The sequence below is a fragment of the Hyperoodon ampullatus genome, assembly GCF_949752795.1.
Source record: "Hyperoodon ampullatus genome assembly, chromosome: 2".
Lineage (NCBI taxonomy): Eukaryota > Metazoa > Chordata > Mammalia > Artiodactyla > Ziphiidae > Hyperoodon > Hyperoodon ampullatus.
This window is the reverse complement of record NC_136915.1, coordinates 147088645-147112676: the sequence shown is the minus strand read 5'-3', so window position 1 is coordinate 147112676 and position 24032 is coordinate 147088645. Positions and strand designations below refer to the sequence as shown.

The window sequence follows — 24032 nt, the reverse complement described above, 5'->3', positions numbered from 1 at the left end:
CTCGGGGCAATATACTATTACAGGTTGCTGGGCCTGAAGCTGAAGGCGTTTCAAAGACCCAGCTGCCTTTTCTCCTCCTCCCCTGTTTCCTGGGAGTCTGTACCCTGTACCACCAGCCTGACCTGGCCAGACTCTCCTCCCGTCCCTCTCACGGCCGGATGTGTGACCAGACAGAGGCCAACCTGACCTCTCTTTCTGATTACCATCTTCCCTTTGACCAACCCCCAGCCATCACCTTCTTAGCGAAACCTCAAGATTTCCTCCCTTTGCCTCCCCTGAGTCCTGGGGAGGAACCTCTGGTTAGAGCAGTTGGTGAAAAAAAAGGGGGAAATGGGGGTAGGGCTGGTGAGGGAAAAGGTCTGGCTTTGGCCAGATAAGAATCGAAGGATCCTTTGTTTGGCCCCAACTGCTGCCACCACTGTTGACACACTTAGGAGCGTTTCCTGAACCTCGTGATTGTCCAACAGCTCTCCCTCCCCCACTTCCTATGGTAGGGGCTGGGGGTGGGGTGTCTGGGCTCTGCGGGTAGGGGGGCTTACAGATGGCTTTGCAGTTAGGCTGCTGTCTTAAGGCAGAGGTGGAAAGCATCCCCTCCAGGAGCTGGCAGCCAGATCTCTAGAGAGAAGTTCCCATACTGTCCTTCACTGTTCTGCCCCGAGCTGGGGATGGGGATGGTGTGACTGTAATAGAGGGTGCACAGGCCCTGGCTCCTTCTCTTTGTTTGGCATCTTTTCCATATGGTGACCAAAATGTGACTATCTCAGAAAGGTGTTCATGAAGGGTACAGCTCCTAAGTCCTCAGCACCCTCCAATCTGAAGACCCCGCTGCATTCTGCCTGCTTTTCTTTCTGTGACTAGAAACATCAGCTTCCCTGAGGGCATCCCTGTCTCCCCCCAGAGAGGGGAGTAGTTAGTAGGTTTAGACAAAAAGCAGCATCCTGGTTGGTACCTGTGTCCCCTAGCTGGTCCCACCTCTTCCCTGGCTAACCCTTCCCTACGTGGTCCCTGCATAGTCTGGCCAGGTCTCATGGGGAGACGGCTGCTCTGGTCTTCAGGCACCCCCAGCTGGGACAGAACCACAGAACAGATATGTTTCAGGATCACTTTAATTACAGTATTTACACACACCATTTTTTATTCAGGAAAAAAAAAATCCACCCCATCTTCCTATCTCTGGAAAGTTCTATTTCCAACCGTCACTGAAACCAGGATCCCTTTTCACCCCTCTGGAATAAAACAGAAACAAAAACAGGACCTGGGTCACTCACAGAAAAGGTGGCTTGTGGTGAGGGTCCTCTGGAGACGTGCTGGGGCCCTGACCACATGGGTTGCAGAGCAGTAAAAGGATTAAGGGCTGGGAAGGCAGAGACAGAAAGGAGTCTGCTGGGAGGCTGAGGCCACAGCTCAACCCAGGAGTCAGGGAGAGGAGGCAGGAAGCCGTTGAGACAGAGGTTAAGGTCAGAACCTAGCCTCAGTGCAAGAGTCTTCCTCAGAAGCACACAGGTCAAGAGGCACAGCTCAGAGATCTGGTCCCACGGTCCTGTCCACTCTGAGCCACAGGGAGAAACAGAAGTCCGAGCAGAAGCTCTGCGTGGCCCCACAGAGATGAGGGCCAAGCTATGTGCTCTCACCCATTTGTGGCCATGTGTATGCCCATTTGTGAACATGTGTGTGCATGTACCCCAAACACACAGACACAGGACATTGTTCTAAAATTTGGGGGGGGGCGGGGCCTGTGGAGCTCAGGGAACTTGGAAGCAAGAGGGGAGCTGGTGACGGAATCCACAGTGCCTTAGAGGGGGAATGAGGGAGATGGTTTAAGACAACATGATTTTCTGGCTATATCATTACAAAGGAGCAGGTGAAAGGGGTTGCTTTGGTTTCCCTAAAGTAGAGAAAGAAAATATAACGAAGAAAGAGTAAAAGGTAAAGTCTCCTGGGAGGAAATTACAACCAGAAAAGCCTGTGCTTTCCCCTGGGAGTTCCTATAATGAGGCAGAGAGGAAGGGGAGGGAAGGGGCCCCTGTGTGGAAGCTGTAAGCCCATCAACCCCCCCAAGGACTTTCTCTGCACCTTGGCTTTCCCTATCACACCTTTATGCAGAGCAGCCCAGAGGCTGGGTGCAGGGAGCTGAATGTGGAAAGGGCAGGAGCTACCTGTTTCTCCCCAAGGTGGCGAGAACCCCTTGGCCTGGAACAGGGCAGGGTCCCAGGAACGGCCTCCGAGGGGCTGTGCAGTGGGAAAGGGTGGAGGGTAAGGGAGGCTCCTCCAGCAGGGAGACAGCACGTGCTCAGGTGCAGGGAGGGGCTCCTTCCCCAGACTTTGCCCAGTCTCGCCCCGCCCACTCGCCACCGTCACAGTTCGGTATCAGCCACCACGTGTTGTCTCGCTGAATGGCCGTTTCTGGAGGTGGCCTGGCCGGTGCCGTTCTCCTGAGCCCCTTGATTCACACTGGCCTTTCCCTGAGCCTCAGGGGAGGCCCCAGGGCCTGAGCTATAGCCCTGGCCTCCACCGTTCTCCGTGTAATAAGGGTCTTCGCCCTAGATGGTGTATAAATAAAGGAGCATTATCTCGTAAGCAGGGCAGCAGGAAGGGGAATGGGAGGAAGAGGAAGGGAGTGGGAGGGGAGGATGGAGGTTGCAGCTGCATGTGCAGACTCCTTTCTTCCTGAAGAGCGATCAGGGCTCCAGCTCCTAGAGGAGAAAGGACAGAGGAGAGGCACCACACCATGCCACAGCAGTTCACGAGCCAGCTCCCGCCAGAAACTAGGCAGTCCCCAGGGTGCAATAACCTCCCCAGAGGAGGTAAAGGGCCAGAGGCCAAAAGTCAAACCCTGGCCTTGTCCTCTCTCATCCAGAACACGTCAAGAGTAGATTTTCCTTCCATGTGTCCCCTTGTGAGCCACTTGGTGCCCATGGGCTTTTAACATGCTTGCAAAGGAGTGGCTGATTTAGCAGCCTGTTCTGGTTTGTACCCAGCTAAACTATCCCAGGGAAAATAATAAATAGATGACACGAACCATCTGCTACCACAGGGACCAGGGCCCCAGTTAGTGCCCCCTCCCCAATCTGCTATATATTGTTTTGACTTGTCCATGGATACAGTAATGTGCATACACGCATATTCCCGTGTGAGGGCACAGAAGTGCCTTTTCTGGTATTTCTCCTCCCCCTCCATGGCATTCATGGACCTCCCCAGGAGACCTAGCTTCCCATTTTCTTTGCCCTGGACCCTAGAACTGACCAGCCTTTCTCCTGCGGGGCTCCAACTGCGGCGGTTCATCAGGAAATAGCCCGTGGTGCCCAAGACGGCCAGCAGGATCCCCGAGGTGACCAGTGCAATCAAGGTCTTTCGGGAATAGCTCTGGTGACTCCCAACATCTTGTTCAGTGAAGCCTTGGATGCCCAGCTTGAAGAGAAGAGACAAAAAAGAGAGCCTGTCATTTGTGGACCATGGGTTCTACACAAGGAGCCCAGTCCATGCTAGACCCTGTGTGTGACTCAACAGTGAATAAACCCAAGAAGACATGGACCTCAGGGATTTTCTAAACAGGACTCAAGACTGGAATCTCTTAATTAAGCTGCACTGTAACATTTTGTTTCAAACATAGAAGGGAAAGGACTATTGGAGAAGGGTGGAGAGGTAGGAACGGCAGGTCTGGAGAAGATAATTACTCTCTCCCCTGCTCGGGTGAATTCCCCTGAGACCCCTCATCTTGCAGAGCTTACCTCTTTCAGGTCAGACTGGTGCTTTTTCAGAAGTTGGAGCTTGCTGGAAAGTTCTAGAATTAGAAACAGAGGTTGCTGGATCTAGAAGCTGGAACAGTTCATCCTGTACTATTCTAGAAGATGCTCTGATGGTGAGGGTCCATCTCAGGAGGGTCTTTCCCAAAGTCAGCATAGCCCTGCTCCCTAGCATCTGTGCTCTCTGAGTGAAGAGGCCTGATTTCTACCCAGGATCCTCTAACCTCAGCCCCTCTCCCTCCCTAGACTTCGAGACAGATGTGCCCCTTACCTGTTCTGTTGGCCAAGACCAGCAGCAGGCAGTGAGGCCTCACCTCAGACTGGGCCAGGAGCAAGGAGCACACCCCGGCCCTGGCCTCAGCCTGCTGCTTCCCACACAGGACTCGGGTCAGTTCCTCTCCATTGTCCTTCTTAAACTCCTCCTGGGACGACAGAGAAAAACGGTGAGAAGGAGAGGAGGTTACTAGTGTACTCTGAACTGCATCCGGAGTCTCAGGCAAGAATTCTGATTAGAGTCACACTGTTACCCTCAAAACAAGAAGAATCCTTTTAATCTAAAATTCCAATTGAAGAAAACAATCTTGCAAACTTCTTATGTGCAAAAACACAGTAAGATAAAAACTCCAAAATCTTCCAGGACCAAAAGGTGGTCTTAGGTGGCACTGTAAGATGCCAGAGAATGAATTTAGGAAACATCATCTTACTGAAGGATTGCCCAAGTAAACATATACTATTCAAATTAAATTCAAAAGAAATTACCAATAACAGAAAATATTAATAATGCAATACTAATGAAGAGAAAAATCCTGTTTCAAGGTTACAATAGCCCCAAATATTGAAGGAAAAGCTAAGGGAGGTGAGGAATAGAGAACAAATTTATGACTATAGACGCAACGGGATCCTCGGTCCCTTCCCTCTTAATCTCCAAGGGTTCTCACAAACAGCATGGCTCAAACTCAAGTGGTGTTCTTGTCTAGTCTTCCATTCCCATTAGAAACATGGAACTCAGTTTTACATGAGGGCGACAGATTGCTCCAGGTTGCTGACATAGGACTCAGGCACTCAGACTCAGAGGACAAACTCTGATTATTCTTCAACAGTTGAGTCCCAGGAAAGGGATGAATTGGAATCACTGACTGTGCCCCTCCAGCAACCTGTGATCAGACCTCCAGGATTTATTCCAATAACCTCCAAAGGGAGTGGCCTCCCCTGCACAGAAAAGGAATCAAAACCAAGACTTTCTCCTCTGTCCAGATGGCAGATGGCAGAGGAGGAAATGCCTGAACAGCTCTGACAGCTTTCCTGTTAGGGGAAAACTGCTGGGGCGTGTGAGGGGCATCAGAACTGAGCCTCCGTGGAGAAGAAAGCTTCCTGTTTGTGGAGCAGGACTGTTTCTCAGGGCAAGGCCAGAGGGCCCTCCCAGCTTGGAAAGCAGCCTGGGTATTTTCCTACTGCTATGGCCCAAGGCAGGAAAACCCAGGCTCCTTTGCTCCTGCACAAGACAAAGTCAAGATTGGCCTCACGGGGCTTCCCTGGCAGCGCAGTGGTTGGGAGTCCGCCTGCCGATGCAGGGGGCGCGGGTTCGTGCCCCGGTCCGGGAGGATCCCATGTGCCGCGGAGCGGCTGGGCCCGTGAGCCAGGGCCACTGGGCCTGTGCGTCCGGAGCCTGTGCTCCGCAATGGGAGAGGCCGCAGCGGTGAGAGGCCCGCGTACCGCAAAAAAATAAATAAATAAAAGATTGGCCTCACGTCCAGCTTTCTCCTGCCAGCAGGAATTCGAGGCTTTGGGGAGGCCAGAGAGCTGGGCTACCTAACCTCCAGATCACAGAGAGAAGAATCCAACGGTAGCCTCAGAAGGTCCCCAAGAGCCAAGGTTACAGAGAAATGAATTCTCAGGCCACGGCTGCTTCCCCCTCAGGAAAAGGAGAGATGATACAGGTGTCCAAGGAAGTCCTTGGATAGAGGCTCTTCACAACAGCGTTTGCTGTGGGGAGTCTGGGCACCACATTCGATGTGGTCAGCAGTCTTCTTCCTCTCTGGGCTCATGTCCCTTTGGAGAGCTTTGCCCTGCCTCTCCGTGAGCACCTCACCCTCCCCAGCACCACGCCTTCTGGATGAGGAGGAGGGAAACTCCTGCCTGGATTATTCTGGGCTTCTGAAGTGTCTCTGTTTGAAATGTGTCTTGTTCCTGAGAGAGGCAGAGGGACAGGGCTCCTGCATAATCTAAACAAGCCGAACAAGGCGGCACCTCCTCAGTCTGCTGAGTCCTAGGAAGCTATTCCTCAACCAGATTCAGCTGTTCTGACAGTGATCACGACCTGAATATGAGACACTGTGTGAAACCCTCTGCGCGTGTGTCAGGTATGGGGGCGGGGGGGACAGGTGTGGCGATGAATTCCACATGATCAGAGCTCTCACTGTATATGCGTGGCCATGAAGATAAACGGTGCTTCCTATGTCTCAGGCCCTATTTTAAGTGCTTTATGCATGGTGACTCATTTAGGCCTCCCACAACCCTACGAGATGGATACTATTATTCTCCCCATTTTATAGATGAAGAAACTGAGGCACAAAGAGACTAAGAGGTAACAGAGCTAGTTACATGGTAAGAACCCTAAGAAAGGCACAGACAACTGCTATGGACATTCAAAGGAGGGTGAGCATACATCTGGTTTGGGGTTATCAGAAGCATCCTGAAGCAGGCCTTGAAGAATGGGTAGCATGTATGCAGGAGAAGCTGGCAGGGAAGGGCCTTGGGAGTAGCACCACGAGGAAGCCCAGGAGTGTGTGAGCCTGCGGCCTTCACAACCCTGGTTGCAATGAAGAACATGGCTTTCCCCCTTGGATTCCCATCCTTCAAGACTCAATTCCAACTCACCTCCTCAGTGAAGCCAGTCCTATCTTCCATTAGACTGGGTATCAGCCCCTGTTCTGCTATTAACTAGATTCTTTGCAAGTCATGCAACTCATCTGAGTGTCAGGCTCCTCAGCTGAAGACTCAGTAGGGGTGGTGACTGAAGAGCTGCTGTATGAAGAGTGCCTGGCAAGGTGCTTGGAACCAAATTGGCACTGGATAAATGGCAGCTGTTACTATTACTGTTAATAATAGCAATACCTCGTAGACTATATTGTCCACACTTCAATGTTTAATCACATTCTGCCTTATTGCTACTGTCATTTCTCTGTGACTAGACTATAAGACTTCTTAGTGGGGGGAGTGGGTGTACATTACATAATTTTGAACCCAGACTGCATGAAGCATAACACCAAACAAACAAGAACTCAGTGAATTGTTGTTCGTCTTAACATCCAAGTGGTTTGGCTTCTACACAGGGTCCCTCCACCCCTTGTTTAGTTTCTTGGACTCAATTCAAGGGAATTGAGTGGCCAGCCTCCCTCCCACTCTGCAATCCAACAGCATCAGTGAATTGTGTTTGGGCCTGGAGAGGAGCAGGTGGATCCTGAACAAAGCACAATGCTCCTCCGGATGCTTGAAATAAACATCCTCCCCCAAGGGAGGCTGTGGGCAAGACATCATGGGAGAGTAGGCAGGAGGAAGCCACAGCCTCACCATTTTGCTCGTGAGAATCAGATTGGTGGACCCCTAACGACATCTGCTTGCACGTGTTACTTTGTAAAAATAATAATCGTAATAAAACCACCTAACCTTTCTAGAGTAGCATTCTCAAACTTTGCAAAGACTCTTAACATGTTAAAGAAGCACATTAAGTATGGGAGTTGGGAGAGAGAGGGACAGGTATTTTTCTAAATGAACGTTAAGATATTTCCCAATGTTAAGATTCTAGGCTAAATCGCCTCTCTCTGTCCCTCCCACCCTCTCTTTCAATAAATGTATTGACTGTGGTGTGAGTTTGACAATGCAGCTAAAACACCTATTTTCATATAGAGACTGGAGTAATTAAAGGACCTGTTACAAGTCACACAAGTGGGCAGCTGACCAAAAGTTAGGTTGTCCCAGATCTCAGGCTCCTTCCAGAAGACACACTGTCTTCATCAGTCCTCCACCTGTAAGTTATTTTTTCTGCATGGAAACTGACCTTTAGTGTTGGGGCAGAGGGCAAGGAAGACGAGGGCTGGGGATATTATCTGGAGGCCGGAGGCAGCCTGCCTCCAATGAAGTAAATGTGACAGAACAAGGGTGATGTGAGCTAGCGGAGAAAATACAACTTCTGCATATAAACATATGTGTTTCTGAAGAAAGGTAGTTCTGAAAAACAAACTGGAGGGCAAAGGACTTGAATAGAGATTTCTCCAAAGAAGATATACAAATGGTTAGTGAGCACATGAAAGGATGCTCAACATCATTAATCGTTAGGAAATGCCAATCAAACACACGTCATGCCCATTAAGATGGCTACTATCACAAAAGCAGAAAATAACAAATATTGGTGAGCATGTGGAGAAACTGGAACTCTGTGCCTTGTTGCTGGGAATATAAAATGGTGTAGCTATTGTGGAAAACAGTATGGCGATTCCTCTAAATTTTAAAAACAGAGCTACCATATGATTCAGCAATTCCGTTTCTGGGTATATAACCAAAAGAAAGGAAATAAGAGTGTTGAAGAGATTTTTGAACAGACATGTTCATAGCAGCATTATTAATAGCCAAAAGGTGGAAGCAACCCAAGTGTCCATAGGTGAATGAATGGATAAACAAAATGGGGTATGAACATACAATGGAATATTACTCAGCCTTAAAAAAGAAGAAAATTCTGACACATGCTACCACATGGATGAAGCTTAAGGACATTAGGCTAAGTGATATAAGGCAGTCACAAAAAGATAAATACTATAGGATTTTACTCATATGAGGTACCTAGAGTAGTCAAATTCATAGAGATAGAAAGTAGAATCATGGTTTCCAGGGGCTGGGAGCAGGGGGGAATGGGGAGCTGTTTGATGGGTGGAGAGTTTCAGTACTGGAAGATGAAAAGAGTTCTGAAGATTGATTGTACAACTACGTGAATGTACTTAACACTACTGAACTGTACACTTAAAATGGTAAATTTTTATATTATGTGTATTTTACCACCATTAAAATGATTCCTTGGTAGATTCCCCTGGACCAATAGCTATAGCATAAGAGAATAAGGTAATCTCACATTTTGGAAATCATGTGGGAAACCACAACCACAAAAACTAAATTAACCTGATATTGCAGTGGAGCGAATGAAAGTCAGACATAGGGTGGCACGTTCTGCTAATGAAGATTCTGAGATGTGGTAACAGGTGCTTGACAAGAGTGTGGGATTGCCTTCCCTCCCTCTGGCTGAAATAGGTGATTTCTGCCTAGAAGTGAAGGATGAGGAGCAAAAGGGGAGTAGTTGGGATAGAAATGTCTACAGAATGCATGTACAGAAGACAGGCCTAAATAATCCCCATAGCAAGAGCTAACAGGTTGGATACTCACTATGTACCAGTGCAAAATCAGTGTCCGGATAGCTGAGAACAACGCATGCATACTTCTGTTATGGGAATATACTAGATGGAAGAGCATGACAACATTACGTAAGTACTCAAGGATGTGATGTTAGAGGAGCCCATGTCTTTCATGCTTCTCATTAGGCCTGAGTTTCCCTCGATTAGAACCGGTGTGGTAAGGCTCTCTGACACCAAAGGTATGAATGCAACCTAAGGAAAATTAGGAGACACTACACCACTTTGGAACAGATTGATTATCAGACAAGCATTCAGTAGGACTCAAGGAAAAGGAATCTGGGACACAATCAGGAGCTGTGGCCAAAAATTCTGGAACAAGGATTGCTGACTGAGGAAAATTACCTTGGGAGGCAATGCTGCTTGGGGTCTGGGGAAGAGGAACCCTCAGGAAGACAGGGGTATCAATGGTGGTGGAAGGAAAAGGAAAACAATAGCACTACACAGGTGCTGCCATAGAGTTGATTCATCACGGGCAGTGCAGAAGCCTTCTTTAGGATATTGGAGGAATTGCTATCTTTTCACGTCCCTACTTGCAGATCCTCTCCAAATTGAGTAGAGTGCAGACCTTAGCTGTGGCACAGAATAGAGTAGACAGTAAAGACCTCAGAGAGAGACTGCAGCACAGAAAGAGGAGTTATTTCTGGAGTAGCAGTAAGTTTCTGGCACTTGTCTTGTACAATGACCCTCGTTAAATGTGAACTTTGAAGAGCAGTGGACAGACATTTAGAATGAATCCTCTGCAGTTAGCTCTAAATCGTTCGTACAAGGAATTAGCATTCTGGCACAGACCACTGTGATGCACAAGAAAATAAGTGCTCAACCAAGATGATACAAAAAGAAAGAGAGAGAGAAGATGGTCATTTTTCTTGGCTATAATTAGCAAAGTGTTGGGCAAAAAAATTTTTTTAAATGACTAGAGTTGAAAATCAGCATCAGAAACAGACAGAATATTACTTGTACGTTGTACATTCATGCTTAACTATTTTGCAGATCGCACTTAGTTATTCCATTGTGTGAACCTATGTCTTCAAAATTTGTGTTGTTTTTTAAAATTGTAAGTTAAATAATTTTCTTAGGTATTATTTTAAAAGACCTGTGAGTCACAATGACCCAACTGATAATCATGAATAAGATACCAATAATCAGAGTGGACAAAATAAGTAACTTAATGCCCTCTACAGACTACAGTATTTGCTCAGGCTCTTTCCAATCTATGCATGTCACACATCATATATATGGTTCCCTTAAATGGATTCCCACCTTGTAAGAAAACGTTTTTTTTTCTATGAGTAAATACCACTCTTCCTGTCATCTTATCCTTCATCCAGGAAATTGTTACTGTCAGGAAATTGGATTTACTGAAACAAAGCAAGGAGGTCTGCTATCATCATTAAAAATTAACACCATGCTGTACAGTTTACCAATGCAATAAGACATGAAACTGAAAGAAGAGGCATAACTACTAAAAAGAAGGAGAAAAGCAACATATTATGAGAAATAACACAATAGCTTATGTTAAAAATGAAAAATAATCAGCTAAAAAGCTCCTGGAATTAATAAACAAGTTAAAGAAAATGACTAGACCCAAGATAAATATTAAAAACTCAATGAACTTTCCAATATACCAGAAAAATCAATTGGAATATATCGTGGAAAATCTATATTATAAATAAACCTTAAGAAATCCATAAAACCTAAGGAAAAAACATTTTAAAAACTAAAAAAAGAAGACACTGAACAATACCAAAGAAAACCAGAAAAAAATAGAGGGGTTTTAGAGCAGTTCCAATTAAAATTTTAATGGTTTTGTGGTTTTTTTGAATCTTGAATAGGTGTTTCTAAAGTTTTTCTAAAGAATAGATGAAAAATGCCTTACATTTTTATAGCATAATAAGCAAAGACATGCTTGGCTGGATATTAAAAGTGCTGTAATATAAAAGTATAATAATTTAAAAATTTAAAACAGGCAAAAAAAAAAGACAAACTAAACAAATAAAATCTCTCTGAAGAACATGCCCTAGGACATATAAAAACTTAATACAAACTAAAGGAAGCATTCCAATCAATAAAGGAGAGGATCATGCAATAAATAATGCTAGGGGAAATGGTTATATGGAGAATGCAGCATTTACAGCAAAAAAATTATTTGTATATTAAAGAGTTATATGAAAATAATAATAAATAAATTGATATTTTAGGTGACTAGTTTATATTTCATGAAGAACTTTCTTAATAAATAAAATTGTCTTTTCCTTCTTTGTCCACCAGATGGGGCCTCTCACTCCTTAAATACAAAGCTCAGTATTCAAAGTAGCCTGTCCATGTTAAACTCCCCCAACCTCTCCCAAGTCAGTCAGTCCAAGACTTGCCTTCAGGACATTCAGAAGGAATTTTGGGAAGAGAGGGACGGGTAAGGAATTGGGGATGGAGCTGGGGGCTTTGACTTACACAGCTGGAGGTCACATTTAGCTCCAGGCAGATACCTTGGGTCAATTTCACTTCTTTGACTCTGGAACATTTTATTTCTCCCTGTATTAAAAAAAAAAAAAAGTAAATAAGCCAGCATCTTTGCCCCTCATTTCCTCCCCACCTCTTTTCTGGTTTGATTTCTGTGAGATACTCTTTAAAGAGGCTTTAAAGAAAGGAAATTTAAACATTGTGTTAGGATACTAGAAATTTATGTCATATTCTTCTTTTACCTCACTTCCTAACCCATCAGATAATCAAAACTTTTGTTACTAGCCTGGGCTTGCAGGCAAGTAGCTATTTGTGACCTTGGTAAACATTAGCTTGGATGGCGCAGAAATGGAAGAGGGGAGAATCTTTCCCCCTTTGAGCTGTTTTCCCTCCAGTGAATTACACACTTGCAGGGAAACAGATAATGAGGTGGCCAGGCAGATCCTGGTGACACTCATTTTCCTCCTGGTCCCTTAGGACTCTCCAGATTTCTCTTCTGGCTCCTTTAAAAACAGAAACCAGGCAGGTCCCCCATGCCTGCCCCCAGGCTCCATGCCTCACATTTTCTACTCTTCCTGCTGAAAGCTGTTGACAGCCACAGGCCCCAAGGCTGAGAAAGGCAGGTTGAGCTCAACATCCCTGGTCTGCCTAGTTCCTCACTGCCTCTCTACTCCTGGCATACCACCAAACCCTCTTGCATAGAGGAAATGGTATTTGCCCTAAACATTTTGGGAAACGCAGCGCCATTAAGTAGAAGATGGTTTCCAAATATGCCCAAAGGCAAGTGGTACCCTAGTCAAAGATTAGACCAAGAGGTACTGGAAATAACCACAGAGAACTGGATGGATTTCTGAGAATCCTCTTTACTCTCTACTTCCTAGAAATATAGTACCCACGGCACAGATCAGCCTTGCTACCCAACTCTACCCCTCTCCTCCCTTTTCTATCCCTTCCAGCAATACTTATGCTACACATTTTTCATGCTAACTCCTATAAGACCCACATTCATTGGTTGGGAGAAGCAGAGGTTAAGGGGAAGAGAGAGCTTGCATACATATGAAGTGAGGGGGCAATCTGTCATTTTTGGCCTGATTCACCCACCTTGATGGTTCTTGGGATAGGAGAAAATGATGTATAGGGGTTAGTGGGAGATGTCACAGGGCTGGTACTATTGTATGGGGAATCTGAAATATTTCCAGGTAACATGCTGGGCTGCAAGGTCATCTCTGAAGTTGTAAAGTTGATGCGGGTAGAAGACACTGTGGTGGCTAAAGAGGTCTGTGACTGGACAGAAGAGTTCATGGTTCCAGGGACTGGGGTGATCCCAGAGGTAGATGTGAAATTGACTGTAGGCTCTGGAACTGACCAAAACAGAAGTGTGAATATATGCACATTGGCATAAACACACACACACACACACACACAAACACATCTTAGTTCATTGACATAGGCACGGACTTCAACCCAGAAAAGGGAATTTGGGGAGTTAAGAGTTACTTCATGTCTTAACCCTTACCAACTCATTTCCAGCCAGCTGTTGGAACCATAGCTATAATCATAGAATGTATTAGAGATGCCCTCAGGACTCTGAAACTGAACTGGAAACTGGTCCACCCTAGAGATGTCAAAGACCCCCAATTTGAACCTGTACACAGTCTGCTTCACTTAGAAGAGATCATAGATCTCTACAGAGTCCTCATCAGATCCTTATTTTATCACTAAGCTGAACTCAAAGAGTGCAAGGAGCATTACAAATCAGGATCAGCAGCCAAGGCATTGACTTGAGAAAGCTGTCATTACAGGAAGAACTGTTTGGCACTTACTTCAGGGTACCCTAAGCACGATACTCAAGCCACTATTAAAAGGGGCTTGTATGTTTCCATCTGTGGGGGGAAATAGACGGTGGGGGTATTTGCAAATATCCTAATGCTTTACCCTAGTGCCAGCAGCATCCTTCTGGGGCCTGAGACAAACACTCTTTACCTGAGATGGTTGCTGTGCTCCCATTGCTGTCCTGAGAGACAGCGTAGAGGCTGATGTTTCCAAAAGTACTTGATATTGTGCTTTCCTGGTTGGGTATAGTTGTAGGGACAGTTGAAGATATTCCTGGGGTAGATGACTTTGTGGCAGTAGTAGTCAGGTTCTCTGTATTTGTGAACCCAGAGGCTATAGAGAAACAAAGAAGAAATATCAGAACCCAAATCATCCTGGAGCCTCATGGCATCACCTGATTCAATTTCTTGACTTTAGATAGAATCCATCTAGAACATCCCCTGCCACCCCTGGCAACAGAGCAGAACAAGGACATCCTCCTGGACACGTGACTAATTTCTCACTAGATTTTTCCTAAGGAAAGAGAGAAGGAAAAGTTTGCATGCACCAAACATCTAGTATAGTATTATTTATAGGAGGGAAAAGTTGCAAGCAACTAAATGAATTACAATAGGATAGATGTTATATGCACTTAACATACCATAATCATTGCAAGTAAAAAAAATGCAAAAACTATAGCAGCATGAGAATATGAGGCAATGCTCATAACACGCTAAGTAAAATATTAAAATTTCAAATTACACCTGAATAAATATTGCCAAGATCTACAATGTGGGGAAAGATGTGCCTCTATTTCCTTTTTAATGTATCCTTCTCTTCAGCCAATGTATTAACTCTTGGAATAATCACTAGATTGACACCATCTCTATGTAATCCCTTAAAAATCTTCTATCCTCCCTAGATTCCCCCATTCCCCAAATCCTTTCATTATTTCCTTTTATTGAGGAACTACAGCTAGCAACCCCAAGATTTCTTTCGGGAAGCTCTGACCTAGGAATCTAGCTGATGGACTAGAGAGCATAAGGCTTGGTTTCTCAACAAATATCCTGGGAACAGAGAGCTTCGTCCTGGCTCTATCAATAACTCTGTAATTTAATGTGTGTGTGTCTCAGTTTACTAATTTTTAAAGTGAGGGATCATTGGGAAAATCAATGAGATAACAAATGTTAAATTGCTATAGTATAACGTTCCTGGAACTAGTTATTCTCTGAAAATTTTCCTGCATGTTCTTACCCTTCCATGTTTCCTGTGGTACCCAGCCATCCTTAGACCCAGGAAGGAGAAGCTACCTGTCTGGACCCTGTACTTTAAAGTCTACACTCTGTTCCTCTTCCTGCCCTCCCTGTCCCCAAGCTACGAGGAGTTCATGGGGCCAACAGAGGTGTACCCTCTCTTCTAGATCATGTGTTGGGACCAGAAGTCCTAGAACTTCTTGCCCAAATGGCTCTTTGCTCACTTGAGGACTGGGCCTCTTCTCCCAGTCCATCCTTCCAAGGGTGAACTGCAGCACCAGGGTGTGTGCCTCCAAGGCCCAAGGGTGGCCAATGGGTGGCTGTTTGCAGAGAGAAGGGTTAGAGCTTAAGATCTAACTCCACCTTGTAGATGGGGTGTCCCTTGCCTGCATACAAGATCCCTTACGGTATGGACCAGAGCCATGAGTAAGAAGAAGAGAAGAGGGTAGGCAAGGGCCGAGGACCACCTCTTCCTGCTAAGCCACACTGTGGCATTGAACTCCAAGGCTCTAAACTCAAATCTGGCCTTCCAGGTGGCTATGAAGGTAAGTTTTTCAAGGTAAGAGGATAGACAATATTTTATTTACCATATGGTTGGCCTGATTTATAACTTTGAAGTATTTAAATATATAGTATGTGGGCCTCCATTGTATTCTTAGCTTGAGCCCTGTAAATATTAGGGGTAGACTTGGTATTCAGAGCTCATACCCGGCAGTAGCATCCTCAAGGAAAGGCACCTGAGGGTCCCAGGCCACCCTAAAGCTTGTCTCTAACTTTACTGATTGAAACCTAGGCCTGTATTTTACAGAAGTTTCTGGGTAAATAGCAGTGCAAAATGACACCTCTTCTTTTCCTCAGCATCAAGGTGGAAGTTAGGCATTCGTTTCAAGGCAAAGAACCTGAGGCCAAAAGTTGCCCCTAAAGGTGGTGGCAAGTCTCACTCTCCCTCAGCTGCCTCTCTTCCCAGCCTGCTGCAGGTAGGTTGATACTCATGGTGAGTACAAAACTCATACCTCAAAATTATAGGGCAAGTGTGCAGGAGGAACAAGTGATATCACTATCTCCGTTTTAGAGATAAGAACCTGGATCACCAGGGTTTTGGCCAAGAGGGAAGGCCATCATTCATGCAGGGCAAGGAGCAATGGGGCCACTGAGGTTTAGCTGACTCTTGAGTAGAAGTAGCAAGAGGGTCAGGGGGTCCAAACTGCCAAGGATCAGGATGCACCTTCCATGTTTTGGAGAGAAAAGTATGGGCTCCTGTCTGACTGGGATAGGGGGCAGGAGCGGGGGGCGGGGGAGTGGATTTATCAAAATAAAATAGATGGGGAAGCAGATCCAGTCTTCTTTTGCCCTTAAATAAGTCCCTCTCAGCAATCTGACCCTAAGGTATGAGTTCAGTTCAGGGGGCAGGTGGTGGGAATATTTGGACACTGAATTGAAGGACCATCCTCTCAAGGTACCATTCCAAGTCACCACTGGAACTCCCCCTTGACATCACTCTTCCTGCCCACCCTTTTTTCTTCTTCCCACCAATACATCAATTCTTGGGAATCCTATCTGGCCCAACCTGGCCCAGCCCTCTTCTCTCCCCAGAGAAAGCTGGGCCTGGCTGAGGTGATGTCATGCTTTTGAATCCCCTCCCCCAGGGCCTCCTTCACCCAGACAAACAGTTTTGAACTTTTCCAGATGTGAAGAGAGACCTGCTGCTAGCTCTGAGGACAGACGTGCCTGTTCCAGATGAGTGAAGCAATCCTGGACCCAGGCCAGCTACTGAGCCACTAGGGTCAGGCTCCCAGCTGCGGCTGCCCCCTCCCACCCACCCCTCAGCCAAGAACTGAGGAACAGGTTGCAGGATCTGTCTGCAAATGGAAAGGGAACCCCAATCTCAGATTTATGTCCCTGAGCCCAAGGTGAGTGGGGAAGCCTCTGAGACCCTAGAGAAACAGGACAAAGAGGGAAGGCAGAAAGGCAAGGCTGAGCAATGGGGTACATATGAGCTGGTGTAGGGCAAGGGGACACCTTGGCAGAACCCTGGGGGCCAATCCTGACCTACACTGCAGCACAGAGGCTGTCAGTAGAGACTGGAGTCTCTTGTTTTCACAGTCTCTAGGGCTCCCTTTCTCATGCTCCCATGAAGAGATGGGTCTTGGAGGAATGACATTTATAAGAATCAAGACTGACCACAGATTTGTTCTTATCCTTCCTATATTCCCCCCCCCCACATCCATGGCATTAAACCATCCAATACTGATCTTTATGTGAGCTTCTTATCCCCAACTCTGTATGGAAGTCATAGCAGCCTACCAGCCAGATCCAAGAGACAATCAATGAAACCTCCACCCCATTCCACTCTAGACTGGAAGAACAGCCCTTACCCCCAACCCAACAGAGCATTATACTACAATTTAAATTTGAATGAAAGGCTATCTTCGTTTACTTCTCACTCCATCTTTATTAACTGTGTCTCCCTAAGTACCCTGTTTGCCCCTACCTACCCTACTTGATCTCAACCCATGAACTTGGGACAAAAGGAGACAAGGTATCGGGAAGTTAGCAAAATGAGGATTCCAAGAAGCCAAATAGATGTCACAAAATTCATGTTGTAAAAGTCATGCATTTAACTAACAGGTACTTATTTCAGAGGCAATTATTCTTGTTTTACACACAATTCTAACAAACTTGTTTATCTGATATCCCAGCTAAAGCTAAAAATTAGAAAGAGAAGCAAACAATAGAAGCAAACAATAAGGAGAAGCAACAGTTGAAAATGAATAAGCAGCAATAAATGAAAAACAGACATGAGTATCAAAAACCACAGTAGTCTGGAACCATTTATGGTAGGAGTAAATGAAAATATACACCTTCATGGGCATTAATGATGCCACTGAGTTGCACCATAACCGAATTATTTTCATGATACAACTGAGTCTGAAGGTTAAAGCCCTTCTTTTCCTGATACACTAAGAAAGCAGAAACATATGTAATATGTTTTTAAAAGATTTCTACCTACAATTAGTAAATTAAAGATTCTTTTAGTCTTTAAAGGGGGTTTACAAATCCTCAGAGATCCAGAAAGTTCTGCTACCTAAATTACTAAATTCCTGTACTTCAGAAGGCTTTTCCCCCTATATTTGGTCTTGTTTTTCACAGACCCTCTGAGTTTTAGTTTCTGCTGGTGCTGTTTTCTTATCTCCGGGCCAGTCAGCACCGTTCTGCCCATCCTTTCAAATTCTAGCACCTGGCCCAAGAGGAGTTTCTTGGAGGAGATCCTGGGTATCTTAGATGCAGTACTAGGAAGAAGGAACAAGCTGGCCTCTGCTAGGAGCCCACAGCCTGCCTTGCTGATGGATGAGAAGGCAGGAGAGCCTCAAAACAAAGAGCTCGGGCTCTGTAACTGGACCGTGTTGAAAGGCTCCTCTACCGAGTTCTAGCTGCATGGCCTCGGGAAGCTTCTTCACCTCTCTATACCTCACCTGTAAAATGGAGATAAAAATAGTGCCTACCTCCTTGTTGTTCGGAGGAATAAAGGAGATGGGGGTGTAAAGCAGTTGCCTGTCTGGTAAATGCTCAAGAAACAGTGGTTATCTTTAGGACAGGTCCCTTTTTTCCTGCTTCTCAGAGACCTTAAAACACATATCTCCATGACTTATCTGGCACAAGATCATATATGCTGTTTCCTGAGTATAGGTCTTGTCACCTTGGTTACATCATAGGTTTCCTGAGTGTTGGAACCATCCCTCATACTTGTCTGTATTACTCAGGACACTGAGCACAATCCTCTGACTTCACAATAAGCACTTGGGGTGAATGGCAACTGCATCAGGAGTGTTCACACTGACCACCTCTATGTAGAACCATGTCATTCAATGCTATATTTTAAGAGGGAATTTATCAAATTAAGGGAGTGCCCATGAGAGGATAACCAGAATTAGGAAGGTTCTAGAAACCAAGTCATATGGTTGAGGGCTTAGTGCTATTTCATCTGGATCAAGGGTTGGCAAGTATAGCTGGTGGACCAAATCCAACCCATGGGCTGTGTGTTGTTTGGCCAGTGAGCTAAGAATGGCTTCTACATGTTTAAAGTGTTGTAAAATAAAACAAAGTAGAGTATGCGTCAGAGACCACATATGGACTCCAGAGCCTAAAATATTTACTATCTGGCCCTTTACAGAAAAAAATTTGCTGATTTTTGATACAGAAAGGAAGAATTTGGGGAGACAGAATAAATAGTTTTCTTCAAGATTCATTTCACTCGTTCATTCATTCTTATTTTCCCAAAGCGCCACCAAACTCAGCACTGTGCAGAGCACAAGCTAAGAGAAGATACCTTTCTACTGCTAGGTGTTAGTGTCACTAGAATTTAAATAAATCCCTGTCCTCAAGGAGCTTATAATCTAGTGGAGCAGACGAGAAGTGTTGTTAAGGATTGTCATGAAGAAAGATCAGATTAATTCTGTGAGAGTTTAAGGAATAGAATTGCAGTTACTGATTAGAAGCTATATAAAGCCTATAAAGGCTAATTTCACTGCAGTACAAAAAAAGCTAACAATCATGGGATTTTTTTTTTTTTTTAATAGAATGAACTACTCTGGGAGATAGTGAGCCACCCATCTTTCCTGGGAGCATTCAGGAAGCATCCCTGCTATGGGTCTCGGTGGGTTTGGGTCATGTTGGACTAGATCAAAGAACTGGGCTGATGCCTTCCTACACTGCAGAGGCTAAGCTGAGGTGTGAGCATAGAAAAGTGTCTGTGGCCTGAGTGTTCCCAGGGTACTGAGACTCCCCTTTAATATTCAAATAGCATGTCTTGGCCGCCATCCACTTCCTGTGGGACCCCAATATCTTGAACTTTCCCTGGGGGTCTACGTTTCTCCCAGTCACCTCTTTCTCCATTTTCCTAATTGCCACCGATCCCTGTCTCACAGCTCTGTGCCTCTCTGTCCTCAGGCTGCAGGAGTTCTCCTTCTACACTACTGCACCATGGGCTTGACAAACACCCATTCCTTTATTCCCCCCACCCCACCCCAGAGCACCACTAACAGTGTTACAAGGCCAGTGCATGTTTACTGAAGGTTTGAGTTCATGGAGGGAGATTACAGCACAGCCCAGAAGAGACAAAGGCATAATCTTGAAATCCTAGGCTAGACATTCCTATGCTAAACAGATGGTACACACCATAAGGAATTTTCCCAGCCAGGTCTTTTCCACCCTCCACTCACTACTGTTCCCTACTGCTCCCAGCACCTCCCCTCCTCTCTCTATGTTCTCCTGGCCTCTGGAGTCCTTTAGCCTTTTGTCTCTAGGGCCCATCAAATACAAAGTTCTACTTTATTTTATCATGCTCAGCAATTCAGCCTCCTGTCTGCCACTGCACATCAAAGGTTTGTCCAGGAGTCTAGGTTTTTTCACCCAAAGACTCATTAAGGTATTTTCTTAAATAATGGAGCTGGCTACCTAGAGATGCTGCTCTGCTAAGAAGGTATCAGTGGTGGGTTCTTTGGGGTTTTTTTCCTCTTAAACCAGGAGCAAACTTCCCAATGAAGCCAGAGGTTTTTCCTTTGTATTCCAAGGGGAAGTGATTCATTTCAGCGGTCTCCAGAGTGTAGGTCCTAGGAAGTACACCCTGGTATACATCCCTATTCATTTGTATCACATTCTCCCAAGATGCATGCATCTTTCTCCTTAGTGAAGTCTAGAGCCCTTGGGACTAAAAATCGTAGATACTGTGTTTTTATTTCTTAGCTGAGGAAGGAAGAGAATGTTCTCATTAGGGAAGTCAAAGCCCAGAAAAATATGGAAATTCTGCCCTGGCGACTCCAAGCATTTTCTTTTGGAGGGCGTGTTTTATTCTTTTTCCACACCTTCACATTTTCAGTTCCCCACACTCGGGGCCATTTAGTGACATCCAGCAAAGTCACTGGGAGAAGGAGGCCCAGGCACCCTGAGGGTGGAACTGGGTAACCATCCAGCTCTGAAAGTAAGCCCAGGCCCTCCTGCCCAGGATCTAAAGGAAATCAGGCAGTGAGATGGTAAGAAGTGGAATTTGTGGCTCCTTTTGATTTGTTTTTGTAAGACTCTGAGCCTGAGTTTATCTGTTGCAGTTTGGCACTTCTTGCCCTGAGCTTTTGGAGACAAAGACTCAGAGAAGGAAGGAGATGAGAACTAGTGAATGAACAGGCCCAGGAGGTGGAGCCAAAGGGATAAGAAAAAGATGCCCAGGCTCGTTTTATCAGTCAAACAGGAATGTTGCCGAAGATTTGCATTTGCAAAGGCTATGCCAGCGGGGCTGGCCCTACAAGGGGGAGAACTGGGGACCACGGAATTAGTCAGAGGTCCCAAGGCTGCTCCTTCTTGGTCGCCATGTGGCAGAGAGTCAAAGGGTGGAGTCCTCTCCCCTCCGGAAAATATCTGATAAAATTCTTTTCCCTTTTCTTTTTTCCCCTCTTACACGTAGCCCCAGACAGGATATGGGTGTGGGGTCAGCAGACACGGAGGACCCAAAGGAAGGAGAGGAATGTGGAGGGGTGGGACTTGTTAGGGAAAGAGGAAGGACAGCCTTGGAGGGCTTGGAGGAAACAGATACCCTGGGCCTGACAAATGGGGTTCCCTGATTACCTGAAAGATTTCTCTTTCCAGCTGGTGGTGTGGCAGTGCTACCTGGTGGCCTCTAGTGCCCACCCTGACTCTGGTCACCACCCAGAGCCACCCCATCTCTAACAGAGAAAGTCCACTTTTGGTTGGCTGCTGTACCCAAGCCCAGGCCAAGTTCTCACAGCGACAGAAAAAAGACCTTCCCAGAACAAAGCTCATTGTCAGGGTCAGTGAGGAGAAAACCACAGAACCCTCTTCTGCCCTAAAGTTCACAGTAACAATAGCACAGAATTTCTGCAATGCTCCTTTGTTAGCATTTCAAGGTACAGTCACTCACTCATTCCAGTCACCCCACAGTATAATAGAAAATGACTCCTAGTATTATATTAAAAACAAACCCTAGAAAGCTCTTGGGGAATGCATAAAGCTACACACTGGCCTTAGCAGTCTGGCAAGATTGGGCATAGGGACCCAGGCCCCACCGCTCATCTCCAAAGCGGAGACGCTGAAATTCTCAGCATATCTGCCCAAGGTTTTGCAGAGGTTAAATCGCTCTCCCTGTCCCCACTGCTGCAGGCCAAGGCGAGACTGAGACTGGCCAGCTGAGGAAATAAGAAAAGGGTGGGCCTCACTCGGCCCAGGACCAGGTCATCATGAGCTGTGAAGCCAAAGGAGAGTGGAGCATCGGATAGGAATCTGAGCTGCTGGTCAACTCACCCCATTGTGAGGTGCAGCCAGCCCCCAGGGCAGTTCTCCATTCTAGGGCTTCAACGGACACCTTAGTGACAGCTTTTTCCCTTCCCCGAAGGGCATGTCTGGGGCTGTCAAACAGGTCAACCCAGAGCCTAACTTAGAGCTTTCTCCAGCCTGGAGTCTCTCTCCAACTGGGTGGACCCAAAGGGGGACAGCAGAGGAGGCTGAGAGCAAAGAGGCCTAGCTGGCTGGCCCTGGTCACTCTGGGGGGCCGTGGTGGGGGGCCTTTAGGATGCAATAAGAGTAGGGAATTGGGAGTCCTAGAGGCCTGGAAGCAGAATCTTGAGCCAAAGGGAGAACAACTTACAATGTTTAAATCCTTCTAAGTGCAGTGAGATGAGATGGAGAATGTTATCCCCAAATGAAAGCAATTATGAATAAATATTTATTGAGTGCCCACTAATTTTTCTTTCTAACCAAAGTGAGAGCAAGAGCTTAAGAAGTCAGGGCGGATGTGGATAAGCAACGGAGTGTCCACCAGTCTTCTGATCTGTCCACTAGTTTTAGAACTTGGAGAGGAAGGGCAGGGGAAGAAAACTCCAAAATGTAACAAGTTTGAGTTTGTGCCAGGGTGAGGGGTTGCAGAGGGGAGAGGAAGGCAGGGCACAGAACAAAGTCCATCTACCCCGTGCCTTCTCTCCAGTGGAATGGAGAAGAGGGTGTCAGAAGACGGAGTGTAACTTAGCTTTCCGATCTTAAATGCAAGAATATTTTCACGGACTGTTCTTCATTCCAAACTCCCCATGTCACCTAACTCAGCCTGCCTCCTGGGCCTCTGGACCTCGGACCTGGGGCCTCATCCCAGGTTGGCTTCGCTCCGGTTCCTTGAATGTCCAATTCTGGCTCCCCCTGTCCTAGTGGTCGGTGGGCACCAACGCTCTCTTCCCAGGAACCGGCTCAGACCGCAGCTTTCTGAATCAACCGTCAGTCACGAAACTTTCCTGCTTCTCTCCTCCCCTCTCTCCTGGTTCTGGCTCCAACTCTGCACTCTGCACCTTTGGCAACGCGAAAGGACACTGGCATCTTCAAAGAGCTTTACTTTAGAGACAACTCGAGAGAGCCTCATTGACTCTGGGAAGCCTCCAGCGCGCCCTCCGATTTACACCTGGGCTAGTTCACGCTCACAGTGTGGTCGCCTTCCCGGCGCGTCCCACCCCCACCCATTCCCAGCGGAGGCACCAGTCCCCATTGGGCTCGGTTCAAGTGGCCTCGGTCCCACCAAGCCAGGAGCAGCCGTGGGCGTGGGGGCGTGGGGTGGGGCAGGGGTCCCTTCGCTCCGCCTAACTCGGCTGTGCGCGCTCTGCCTCCGGGAGAGCGTCGACCCTCCCCGCCACCAAGTCGGCCGGGCCGGGCGCGCGGCCCATACTCACGCAGCAGACTCAGCAAGCAGAGCGCGGTCCAGCCCCGCGGCATCCCGCGCCCCGCGCGCGCGCCCCTGCGGACGAGCATCCTTCCCGCGCCGCTCCCGAAGAGATGCACAGAGCCCGAGACGCTGCTTGGCCAGGCCCGGACGCGCAGCTCCCGCCCCTCCGCCCGAGCGTGGGGTGGGCGAAACTTGCTTTTTCCCCTCCCCTCCCTCTTTAGTCCTGGCAAGGCCAACCCCTCTCCTTGGCTGCCACTAACGTGAGCTTCCCTCTTGGTCCCAAAGGCGGAGGACTTCAGGAGGGAGGCTGGGGTTGCCGCTGTCGAGGCCAAAAAAAGGTTTTGTGAGGGCCCCAGACGTCTTGTTCAACTTTATGTAGAGGCCCCATCTTCTTAAAGCTCAACTTCACTTAACTTTAACCCCTTTGTGTCAGCCTTGCCCGTGTCCAGGGCAGGGGGCAAGTTTCCTCTCATTTTTTTTTTCCATTTCCTTTCCTTTTTGCTTTTCTTTAAGTTTTAAGCTGAGAACAATCTTGCAGATGGAATCTACCAGTAAGGACCTGAGTTTACAAGTGTGAGCATTTTGCTAATCAGGTAAAATT

General features: G+C 46.7%; 1 protein-coding gene across 1 annotated transcript; it reads right to left on the bottom strand.

Annotated features, from left to right (window-relative positions):
• Positions 1-2354: 2354 nt before the first annotated feature.
• CD34 (CD34 molecule) lies at positions 2355-23517 on the bottom strand (the record flags this gene model as incomplete). The annotated part of the gene is made up of 8 exons (XM_079696646.1): positions 2355-2540; positions 3244-3408; positions 3729-3781; positions 4015-4165; positions 11651-11731; positions 12761-13014; positions 13643-13825; positions 23439-23517. 8 exons carry the CDS (start codon positions 23515-23517, stop codon positions 2355-2357), a joined length of 1152 nt encoding a protein of 383 aa, XP_079552772.1.
• Between the last annotated feature and the right edge of the window lie 515 nt (positions 23518-24032).